This window comes from Mustelus asterias, chromosome 19, assembly GCF_964213995.1.
Source record: "Mustelus asterias chromosome 19, sMusAst1.hap1.1, whole genome shotgun sequence".
In the NCBI taxonomy this organism is placed as follows: Eukaryota; Metazoa; Chordata; class Chondrichthyes; order Carcharhiniformes; family Triakidae; genus Mustelus; species Mustelus asterias.
In genome coordinates, this window is record NC_135819.1 from 25551418 (window position 1) to 25564245 (window position 12828).

The 12828-nt window shown below is 43.8% G+C and overlaps 1 protein-coding gene across 1 annotated transcript in view; it reads left to right on the forward strand.

Moving 5' to 3' along the window:
- The window catches only part of appl2 (adaptor protein, phosphotyrosine interaction, PH domain and leucine zipper containing 2), a 230723-nt gene that overhangs the window by 124751 nt on the left and 93144 nt on the right, over positions 1-12828 (forward strand). Inside the window, exons 9-11 of the mRNA XM_078235147.1 lie at positions 3430-3512; positions 3744-3905; positions 7063-7251. Of these exons, the coding sequence (XP_078091273.1) occupies positions 3430-3512; positions 3744-3905; positions 7063-7251 (434 nt within the window). The remainder of the gene's footprint in view (positions 1-3429; positions 3513-3743; positions 3906-7062; positions 7252-12828) is intronic.

A 12828-nucleotide genomic window follows, 5' to 3' on the forward strand; every position in this document is an offset into this window, starting at 1 on the left:
GTATTGTCTCCAGACAGAACAGCCAGTGAGATTCTGCAAGTCCAGACTTGTTCCAGACACTCACCACCCTCTGTGTGAAAAAATTGCCCCTCTGGACACTTTTGTATCTCTCCCCCTCACCTTAAACCTATGCCCTCTAGTTTTAGACTCCCCTACCTTTGGGAAAAGATATTGACTATCTACCTTGTCTATGCCCCTCATTATTTTATAGACCTATATAAGGTCACCCCTCAGTCTCCTACGCTCCAGAGAAAAAAGTCCCAGTCTATCCTGCCTCTCCTTATAACTCAATCCATCAAGTCCCGGTAGCATCCTAGTAAATCTTTTCTGCACTCTTTCCAGTTTAATAATATCCTTTCTATAATAGGGTGACCAGAATTGCACACAGTATTCCAAATGTGGCCTTACCAATGTCTTGTACAACTTTAACAAGACATCCCAACCAACCAATATGACTCACAGCCAGGGTAAATCAGCCTTTGCCAAGTATCTTTGAATTTTGTGATTTTTGAACTTTGGAAAGAATTGTTCTTAACATTTAAATCTTAAATTACAACAGCTGGATGTGTTAGTTTCAGCAACTGGAAATTAGTGAGGAATTAAATAATAAATGTGGTTTCCAAGCCTCTATAGTACTCAACAATGTGAAGGCCAGAGCTTGGAGATGTGGTGAAAGGATATCATGGATAAGGATAGATCTGGTCCTGGGGTTCAAGTTCTGAACTGGAAAAAGGGCAAATTTGATTAAATGAGAAGGGATCTGGGAAGTGTGGATTGGCACAGGCTGTTCTCTGGTAAGGATGTAAATGGAAAGTGGGAGGCCTTCAAAGGAGAAATTTTGAGAGTGCAGAGTTTGTATGTTCCTGTCAGGATTAAAGGCAAAGTAAATAGGAATAAGGAACCTTGGTTCTCGAGGGAGATTGTAACACTGATGAAGAGGAAGAGAGAGTTGTATGAAATGTACAGGCAGCAAGGAACAGATCAGATGCTCGAGTATAAAAAGTGCAAGAAGCTACTTAAGAGGGAAATCAGGAAGGCTAAAAGAAGACATGAAGTTGCTTTGGCAGATAGAGTGAAGGAAAATCCAAAGAGCTTCTATAGGTATGTTAGGAGCAAAAGGATAGTGAGGGATAAAATTGGTCGTCTTGAAGACCAGCGTGGTAGACTATGTATGGAACCAAAAGAGATGGGGGAGATACTAAATGTTTTTTTTGCATCCGTATTTACTGAGGAAATGGGCATGGAGTCTACGGAAATAGGGCAAACAGGGAGGGAGGTCATGGAACCTTTACAGATTAAAGGGGAGGAGGTGGTTGCTGTCTTGAGGCAAATCAGAGTGGGTAAATCCCCAGGACCGGACAGGGTATTCCCATGGACCTTGAGGGAAGCTAGTGTTGAACTTGCAGGGACTCTGGCAGACATATTTAAAATGTCAGTATTCACGAGGGAGGTGCCGGATGATTGGAGGGTGGCTCATGTTGTTCCGTTGTATAAAAAAGGTTCCAAAAGAAATCCGAGAAATTATAGGCCAGTAAGTTTGACGTCGGTGGTGGGCAAGTTATTGGAAGGAGTGATAAGGGATAGGATCTACAAATATTTGGATAGACAGGGACTTATTAGGGAGAGTCAACATGGCTTTGTGCGTGGTAGGTCATGTTTGACCAATCTATTAGAGTTTTTCGAGGAGGTTACCAGGAAAGTGGATGAAGGGAAGGTGGTGGATGTTGTCTACCTGTATTTCAGCAAGGCCTTTGACAAGGTCCCTCATGGGAGGTTAGTTAGGAAGGTTCAGTCGCTGGGTATACATGGGGAGGTAGTAAATTGGATTAGACGCTGGCTCAATGGAAGAAGCCAGAGAGTGGTTGTGGAGGATGGAGGATTGCTTCTCTGAGTGGAGGCCTGTGACTAGTGGTGTGCCGCAGGGATTGGTGTTGGATCCATTGTTGTTTGTCATCTATATCAATGATCTGGATGATAATGTGGTAAATTGGATCAGCAAATTTGCTGACGATACAAAGATTGGAAGTGTAATGGACAGTGAGGAAGGTTTTCAAAGCTTGCAGAGGGATTTGGACCAACTAGAAAAATGGGCTGAAAAATAGCAAATGGAATTTAACGCAGAGAAGTGTGAGATATTGCACTTTGGAAGGACAAACCAAAGTAGAACGTACAGGGTAAATGGTAGGACTCTGAAGAGTGCAGTTGAACAGAGGGATCTGGGAATACAGGTACAGAGTTCCCTAAAAGTGACGTCACAGGTGGATAGGGTCGTAAAGAGTGCCTTTGGTACATTGGCCTTTATAAATCGGAGTATCGAGTATAAAAGTTGGAGTGTTATGGTAAGGTTATATGGTAAGCAGTTTAACAACACCAGGTTAAAGTCCAACAGGTTTATTTGGTAGCAAAAGCCACACAAGCTTTCGAGGCTCTAAGCCCCTTCTTCAGGTGAGTGGGAATTCTGTTCACAAACAGAACTTATAAAGACACAGACTCAATTTACATTCATGTAAATTGAGTCTGTGTCTTTATAAGTTCTGTTTGTGAACAGAATTCCCACTCACCTGAAGAAGGGGCTTAGAGCCTCGAAAGCTTGTGTGGCTTTTGCTACCAAATAAACCTGTTGGACTTTAACCTGGTGTTGTTAAACTTCTTACTGTGTTTACCCCAGTCCAACGCCGGCATCTCCACATCGAGGTTATATGGGGCATTGGTGAGGCCGAATTTAGAGTATTGTGTACAGTTTTGGTCACCTAATTACAGGAAGGATGTAAATAAGGTTGAAAGAGTGCAGAGAAGGTTCACAAGGATGTTGCTGGGACTTGAGAAGCTGAGCTACAGAGAGAGATTGAGTAGGTTGGGACTTTATACCCTGGAGCGTAGAAGAATGAGGGGAGATTTGATAGAGGTGTATCAGATTTTGATGGGTATAGATAGAGTGAATGCAAGCAGGCTTTTTCCGCTGAGGCTAGGGGAGAAAAAAACCAGAGGGCATGGGTTAAGGGTGAAAGGAGAAAAGTTTAAAGGGAATATTAGGGGGGGCTTCTTCACGCAGAGAGTGGTGGGAGTGTGGAATGAGCTGCCGGATAAAGTGGTAAATGCGGGGTCACTTTTAACATTTAAGAAAAACTTGGACGGGTTCATGGATGAGAGGGGTTTGGAGGGATATGGTCCAAGTGCAGGTCAGTGGGATTGGGCAAAAAATGGTTTGGCACAGACAAGAAGGGCCAAAAGGCCTGTTTTTGAGCTGTAATTTTCTATGGTTCTAAATCATTGCAACTCTCCTCTATACATTCGTAGATAACTCTGCTTAATAGGTATGGATTCCAGAAGTGTATAACTAGAGAATATGTAACAGTTATGTTCACCCAATCTTTAACTATAGAACATTTGAAACTTGAGAATGCACTTCTCTCATCTTATGTATTACAGATCAACTTTTTCAAGATGGGAGTGGAGATGTTTTCCAAGAAGTTGGAAGAATTTTTATCTTCTGTTGCAACCATGGTTCAAAGGTTATAAAAACTATTTTTTCCAACACAATAGTATCATGTTTAATACTTTACTTTCCCAATTCCAGGGGTTTATCTCTCAGTAGTTCCATAATTTTCAAAAGTGAAGACATTCAACAAATGTCCCAAATCTGTTGAATGTTAAAAACATGTCTTTCATTTATTAAAAGGGAATCCTTGATAGTTAGTCTCCTGTTGAAACACTAAATGTGTTTGCTGTATATTGTCTAACAGTATCCAAGGGCAACTGGACACTGAAGCTGAAAATATGAGATTGGCCCAACAGGATCTGATGTTAGCCAACGAATCCATCTACATTCCCGATAACAACACTGCTGCATCCAAACCAGCTAATAGGAACCTCCTTCAAAAAGCTGGCTACCTGAATATTCGAAAGTAAGGACATTACATTTTCAGTTTGTTAAAACCTAAAGCTGCTAATACGTTTTTAGACTGGGATATGCATCTGTTTGTGTGCATCTGGGTATTTTATAAGTAACCGGAATGCCCATCTGCTGCCTGACCTGCCTTCCTCTCCATGTTCTTTCTGATTTTGCAGCTCTCATCTCCCACTGGGAGAGAAGTGAATTAATTAGCAAATACCACTGCGAAGCAGGGAAAATAATCCCAGGCTTCTACTTGGTACAGAACTGGTTTATTTCCCACTAAAGGCCAGATACTTTGAAATTTATCTTTCATGTGCTGTGGGTGCTGCTAGCTAGACCAGCATTTGTTGCCCATCCCCTAATTGCCTTTCGAAGGTGATGATGAACCGCTGCAGTCCATGTGGTACACTTTTACCCACAGTTCTGTTAGGAAGGGGGTTTCAGGATTTTGACCCAATATAGGAACAGATATTGCACGGAACTCCACCCCCCCCCCCCCCCCGTCCGCCACGGAATCAGCGCGGGCGAGGGTCCGACAACGGAAATCTCCATTGACCTCGGGCAAGAATTTCTGGTCTTGCCCGAACGAGGCCGTAAGATCCCACCCAAAATTCCAGGTCCAGTTTTCATGTGGCTTAGAGGGAACATGGAGGTGATGGTGTTCCCATGTATCTGTTGCCTTTGTCCTTTGCAATGGCAAAGGCCCAGGGTTTGGTAGGTGCTGTCGAAGGAGCCTTGGTGAGTTGCTGTAGTGCAGATCAGTCCTGTCATAGTAACATACCATGCCTTCCATTGATAGCAACAGTGTTAATATGAGATTGACCAAGAGCCACAAGGAGGACTGCGACGCAAATGCATTGGATAGCTAGAAGTGGCATTAAACTGCAAATTAAGCTAATAGGTGTGCTGTGTTCTTGACCTGCTACCCTGTAATATCATGAGAAGATCAGCCAGTGAGCTTGTAGTAGCCAGTGTTACTGTAAACAATGTTGAGCTCCTCTATTAGGACAAAAAGGCCCAATCTAGGTGGGGAAGTGGTTTAAATATATCACACCAAGCTCCCGCAGGATTCCTACATCCAAGATATCAGTCCAGCCAGATGCCAGTTGAGGCCTTTGCAGTCAAATCATCTCTGCACTCGACCAAATAGTGGGGAAGTGGCTGGTGATCACCGTCAGGAGAAGGGGGTAGCCTGGGGCACTTCACATTCCTGCAAGGAAACTATGAAAAATAAATTACTTATTTTGACATCACTCTGGTCTCTATTGTTCCCGCCACCCTTGCTTGTATCTGCCGCACCTTTGGCTCCATTACTTTAGTGCCCAATGCAGCAGACAAGGTAAATATTGTCAAGATCAGAATGGCATCATCAGAGCGGGACTTCCGTGTTTGCTTGTTTGGTGTATGGCTGGTCAGAACATGCTCGTTGACAGGGTTTGGTGAGTAAGTTGCTTCTAGCATTTTGGGCGGTATTTTACGACCGAGTTACGCCTGTTTTTGGGCGCAACACGGTCGTAAAATGGGACCTAAAGCGATTAGTGCGATTGGCGTGAGTTTTCGCGACCGGCGCCATTTTAAAACAATAGGATTTCCGGTGCGGTCAGCCTCTCGCCGGAAATGGGCTAGAGGCTGGTTAATGTATTCAAATTTATTTAAATGAGTATTTCAATGTCATTAGTGAGCCCGGCTCAATTGTCCATGTGCCTTTATGGCCTCGCCGGGAGAGGTTGTCGCCGGTGAGGAATAGACATGCGCCCATGAATGTGGAGCAGTCAACTTAGCCTTGTGGATGGAATGGAGGTCATTAAGGCCCCCTTGGGAGGCCGAGGACTAGCGGGGGGTGTCCCTGGAGCAGTGCCAGACTCACAATGCTACCCTAGAACTTTGCCAATGCCCACTGGGCACCTGGGCAATGCCCAACAGACAGTACCAGGGGGTGGGACCAATAGCGAAGGTGCCAGTAGGGTATGGGGCCAATGGGGGCAGGGCTAATGGGGGAGGGAGCTAGCTGCTACTCTGCAGCAATTGGTGGGGGGAGGGAGGCAGGGCTGCGATCTATGGGGCAGGGAGTGGGGCCATGATTGGTCTGGGCGGCGGGGGTATCTGCGAGGACTGCATCTCGGGCCGCGGGCCCCCACAATTACCGGGGGGGAGGGTGGAGCTGCTTCAGGCTGCCTGGAGCAGCAGGGGCCTGACAGCTCTCTCTTTGTCTGTCAGACCCTGCTACTGCTCATGTGCACTACCTCCCTTTGCAGACTTTCAGGCACATTAAGCTCAGCCCACAGGCTTCTGCAGTGAGCAACAAAATTTTGTAGCAAGGAAGTGTATGGGGGGGGGCCTGAAAACGTGCCCAAAAAACAGATCTGAAACTCTCCCAGTTCCACACTCGCCTGGCACTTAGAAAATAAATGGTAGAATTTCAGCCTTTATCTCTGACCAATCATGTGCTCAATCAGGAGTAAGATGTTTAATGTTGGGGTTAAAATATTTTGCATTTGAGGAAAATAAACTTGCAGGGCTACCCTATAGAGAGGGTGAATGGGACTGACAGGATTGATCTACAGAGAGCCAGCATGGATTCGATGAACTGAATGGCCTCCTCCTGTGCCATAATGAATCAGTGGCCCCTAAGAACAACTGTGGGCAATAGGGAGATTGTATAGGGCAATCCATCATCAATACAATTCTCTGTCGTTATTAAAATGATCGCATCTCTTTAAATCTGGCAGAAGTGAGTCAACCCTTGGCCAAATGATGCATCTCAAATGTCACTGCAACTCTGCTGAGGCACATTCACTGTCTGGTTTGCCTCTGAATCACAGCAGCAGAAAGATGGTTAGAAATAAGGGAAATCCTTTGATCCATCATTGTTTACCCATCCTTATAAAACTCCCTCGTTGCAACATTTAAATGATCTCTCGGGTTTCATTTTCACTCTTCCATCCTGTCACAGACCATCTCTTATGTCTTTCTGCCTCCCTTTCCCCTTCTATGTACTTGTTAACAAATGGTTACATCTCGAACATCTTCCAGTTCTAACAAAAGACAATGAATGAGAAACATTAACTCTGTTTTCCTCTCTCTCTTTTTCTGTTTTTATTCATTATATATTTACTCAGTTGTTGTAACTTGGGTATAATTGCAGCCCTGTTCCTTTTTTCTGTTAGTAAAACAGGCCTGGTGTCTACATCCTGGGAAAGATTGTATTTCTTCACTCAAGGAGGTAATCTCATGTGCCAGCCACGAGGGGCAGTTGCTGGAGGACTGATTCTGGATCTGGATAATTGTTCAGTTATGGCGGTGGACTGTGAGGATAGAAGATACTGTTTACAGATCACTTCGCCTTCAGGAAAAACGTATGTCACCACTTATACAATGTTCTTCAATAGTTATATGCCTTCCCCTAAAGTTGTCATTTTTATTTATTTCGCATTCCTCCAATTCTGTTCCCATGACATTATTTATACTTGTGGGCAGTCTTCTAGCAACGTAAAGTTGTGGTGTTCAGCTGCTAACTTGAATGTTGGCGGCACAGTGAATAGCACTGCTGCCTCACAGCGCCAGGGACTCAGGTTCACTTCCAGCCTTGGGTGACTGTGTGGAGTTTACATGTTCTCCCCGTGTCTGTTGTTTTCCTCCGGGTGCTCCGGTTTCCTCCCACACTCCAAGATGTGCGGGTTACGTGGATTGGCCATGATAAATTGCCCCTTAGTGTCAGGGGGACTAGCTAGGGTGAATGCATGGGGTTATGGGGATAGGGCCTGGATGGGATTGTGGTCGGTGCAGACTCGATGGGCCAAATGGCCTCCTTCTGCACTGTAGGATTTTATGATTCTAGGAGGGTTTGGAATAACTTAGAGTCATAGACGGTTACAGCATGGAAACAGGCCCTTCGGCCCAACTTGTCCGTGCCATCCTTGTTTTTTAAACCCTAAACCAGTCCCAATTGCCCACATTTGGCCCATATCCCTCTATACCCATCTTACCCATGTAACTGTCTAAGCGCTTTTTAAAAGACAAAATTGTACCCGCCTCTACTACTATCTCTGGCAGCTTGTTCCAGACACTCACCACCCTGTGTGTGAAAAAATTGCCCCTCTGGACTCTTTTGTATCTCTCCCCTCTAGTTTTAGGTTCCCCTGCCTTTGGGAAAAGATATTGACTTTTTAGCTGATCTATGCCCCTCATTATTTTATAGACCTCTATACGATCACCCTTCAGCCTTCTATGCTCCAGAGAAAAAAGTCCCAGTCTATCCTGCCTCTCCTTATAACTCAAACCATCAAGTCCCGGTAGCATCCTAGTCAATCTCTTCTGCACTCTTTCTAGTTTAATAATGTCCTTTCTATAATAGGGTGACCAGAACTGTACACAGTATTCCAAGTGTGGCCTTACCAATGTCTTGTACAACTTCAACAAGATGTCCCAACTCCTGTATTCAATGTTCTGACCAATGAAACCAAGCATGCTGAATGCCTTCTTCACCACTCTGTCCACCTGTGACTCCACTTTCAAGGAGCTATGAACCTGTACCCCTCGAGCTTTTTGTTCTGTAACTCTCCCCAACGCCCTACCATTAACCCTGCCCTGGTTCAATCTACCAAAATGCATTACCTTGCATTTATCTAAATTAAACTCCATCTGCCATTCGTCAGCCCACTGGCCCAATTGATCAAGACCCCGTTGCAATCCGAGATAACCTTCTTCACTGTCCTTCTTCACTTGAAAGCAAATACTATGGATACTGGAAATCTGAAATAAAAACAGAAAATGTTTGAAATATTCAGCAGGTCTCAGCATCTGTGCAGAGAGAAAGTATTAACTTTTACCTTTTATAAATTTGAGCTCATCCAAAACCTTTATTCCAACTTGCTTCCAAGTTCCATTCACCCTTAAAAGAGGCCAAGGTCCATTCACCTTTCACTGCTGTGCTGGCTGACTTACACTGGCTACTTGTCCAAAAACACCATGATTTTAAAATGCCCATGCTTGTTTTCAAATCCCTCCCTGATTTGCCCCTCCCCATCTCTAACTTCTTCCAGTTCTACAACTCTCTTGAGTTATCTCCAATTAAGGTCTCTTATACATCCCCATTGTTGCACCATTAGCCACCCTGTCGACACCTGCCGAGGCCTGAAACTCTGGAATTCCCTCTCTGAATTTCTCTGCATCTCTACCTCTTTCTTTTCCTTTAAGGTACTCCTTTATAATGTGGCTGATGTCAGATTTTGTTAACATGGGAACAGGAATAGGCCAGTGCCTTTCCATCTAATTTTGTGTCATTGGCAAATATGGATATGTGGCTCTCTATCCCATCATCTAAGTCAATAATAAATACTGTGAAAAGTTGCGACCCTAACCCAGGTTCTTGCCAATTAAAATATATACCTGTTACTCTTCCTGTTTCTTGTTGCTCAGTCAATTACCTGGAGCAGAGGACACTGGGGGAGGGGGACATGAATGAGATGTATAAAATTATGAGGGGCAATGATAGAGCAGACAGAAGAAATTGTTCCCTTTGGTGGAGGGATCAATGACCAGGGAGCATAGATTTAAGGGATAGGATGTTTAGAGGGGTTGTGAGGAAAAGCTTTTTCACCCAAAGGGTGGTGGGAGTCTGAATGTCATTGTCTGAAAGGATGGTGGAGGCAGAAACCCTTACAACATTTAAGAAGTATTTAGATGCACACTCGGACTGCCAAGGCATACAAAGCTATGGGCCAAGTGCTGGAAAATGGGATTAGAATAGTTAGGTGGTTGTTTTTGACTGGCGCAGACGCGATGAGCTGAAGGGCCTTTTCTGTGGTGGAGATCTATATGACTCTACCTGACTGTGTCAAGAATTTGCCTTTAATTTCGTGAGCTTCATCTTCAGCTAACAATCTCTTATGAGCCTTCTGGAAGTCCATATAATGTTCATAGTCATTTCCCTATCCACTATTTTAGTCAAGTTTATCATTAATTACCTTTACGCATCAATGCTGATTCTCTGATCAACTGAAAATTGTAAAGGTGTTCAGTCACCTTACCTTAATTATAGACTATAGTAATTTTCCAACCAAGTTATTATACTAACTAGTCTATAATTCCCTGGTGTCTCGCTTCACCTTTCTCAAATAGTGAACATGTGCAATTTTTCAACCTTGGCTGACTGTCTGTTATAGCTCCACTTTATTGGCATCCACCACCTTAAACATTCACTTTCTCCACCACTGGTGCACAGTATATACTATTTACAAAGTACATTGCAGTAATTCGTCAAGCCTCCTTCAGCAGCACCTTCCAAAAATGTTTACCGCCCCAAAGGGCAAGTGAAGCAGATCACCATCATCTGCAGTTTCCCTCCAAACTGCACACCATTCTGACTTCAAATTACATCTATTCCTTCACCGTCATCGGATCAAAACAATGGACTTCCCTTCCAAACAGCACTCTGGGCGTACCTATACCAGATAGATTGCAATAGATCAAGCAGACAGCACACTACCACTCTCTGTTGGGGATGGTCAACAAATTACTGGCCTTGCCAGCAATGCTGACATCCTTTCTCTGTAGCCCCCCAAAATGTTCTCGTTGGGTGCTCATCACATTTCATTTTGAAAACCAAGATTTATATTTGGACATCTCCCATTGATCATCTGTTGTGTTATCCATTAACAGTTATACCCAGTTAACTGTGAACAATCTCTGTGTAATCCCTTTGAAGTCTGCCTTCCGTAAATCTACAATACCAATAGCTGTGCTGTGTTTCGCCCTTTCAAGTACAATTTTAAACTCAATCATATGATTGTTATTAGATAAATGTTCATATCCTCCCTGCAGAGCTAATAACTGTAATAACTAATAACTGTCTCTTCCTTCGGGAAAATAATACAAAAGTTCTTCCCTCACCTGAAGAAGGGGCTTGGAGCTCCGAAAGCTTGTGCGGCTTTTACTACCAAATAAACCTGTTGGACTTTAACCTGGTGTTGTTAAACTTCTTACTGAGCTAATAACTGCCATATTTATTTCCAAATCCTGACTGTCTTGCAGCCATGCCTCAATAAGTGTACCCTCCAAGTTGCATTTGCATCTATATTCAATTTGTTCTATGTACTCTGATCAAAAGAATGCTTACTTTTAAGCACATCCCAGTAAATAGTACACAGTCCAGTTCAACTGAGTACCATTTTAACAGAGAACATAACTGGAGGATTTGGTTAGTGAGGTGATTTTAAGGGTTGGCCTCTTTCTGTAATCAATTCAAGTTTTACATTTAACTTTGATCTTGTTTATCACACCAACCAAAAAAAACAAGCTGACTGGCAGAGGCAGTGCCCACTTTATTAATTAGGTAGCTAGTTAGAACAGCTTAGCTAGTCAGTAGGGGCTGACTCAACTCTTTGAAACTTTGCTGGTATAAATACAGAAGGTGCACAAAGTAAGTAGCACGAAATACAGTTCAATAGTCTACTTGAGGAATTTGGTGGGTGGGCGAATTCAGGCTGTGAGAGAAGATGTGGTGTGCAGTTATCTGAGAGAGAGCGAGACAAAGCAAGATCTGAGAGCTGGAGCCTCGAGGCATTATTTAGATGAGCAGGCGAATGATTGATTGTTGAGTTTTATCGGTTCTGTTTTTCTCTAAATAAGCATAGTAGTTTAAAATGAGGCTGGTGCCAAGTACTAAGGAAATTTGGCATGTCAGCTATGACTCTCTCCAACTTTTACAGATGCACCATAGAAAGCATTCTTTTTGGTTGTATCACAACTTGGTATGGCTCCTACTCTGCCCAAGACCGCAAGGAACTACAAAAGGTCATGAATGTACCCCAATCCATCACACAAACCAGCCGCCCATCCATTGACTCTGTCTACACTTCCCACTGCCTCGGCAAAGCAGCCAGCATAAGTAAGGACCCCACGCATCCCGGACATTCTCTCTTCCACCTTCTTCCTTCGGGAAAATAATACAAAAGTCTGAGGTCATGTACCAACCGACTCAAGAACAGCTTCTTCCCTGCTGCTGTCAGACTTTTGAATGGACTTAGCTTGCATTAAGTTGATCTTTCTCTACATCCTAGCTATGACTGTAACACTTCATTCTGCACTCTCTCGTTTCCTTCTCTATGAATGGTATGTTTTGTCTGTACAGCGCACAAGAAACAAGACTTTTCACTGTATGTTAATACATGTGACAATAATAAATCAAATCAAATACAGTATTAAATTTAGCTTAAATACTTGAAAACTACTTGATATATTAAAAATCATTGAATAAAGACACGAATGAGGCCATTTGGCCCATTGAATCCTTTCTTCCGTGACCCTGCAATATCAGGCTACAAGATGAATGCATGTAAAATCACTGGCACCGATGCACCCCTCCCTGATGAGCTCACCGTATTCTATGCCCGTTTTGAGCAAGAGGTCAGTGAGAGCACGCCCTTCACCCCAGAAGCCTTGGGTGAACTATATTTGAGGTCACCATCGCAGACGTCAGAGCAGCCTTCTTGAAAGTCAGCCCAAGGAAAGCGACTGGCCCGGATGAGATACCTGAATGAGCACTCAGATCCTCTGCGGATCAGCTGGCGGGGGTATTCGCAGACATCTCTAACCCCTCTTTCACCAATCTGGGGTCCCTATCTGCTTCAAGAAGACAACCATCATCCCGGTACCAAAGAAAAGCCAGGCAGTGTGCCTTAATGACTATCATCCGGTGGCTCTGATATCCATCATTATGAAGTACTTTGAAAGTTTAGTCATGGCACGTATCAATTCCGGCCTCCCAGATTGCCTGAACCCACTACAGTTCACCTACTGCCGCAACAGGTCCACAGCCAGCGCCATCTCCCTGGCCCTGCACTCAACCCTGGAACACCTAGACAACAAATACACCTATCTCAGACTCCTATTTATTGACTACAGCTCAGCCTTCAACATCATAATTCCGACAA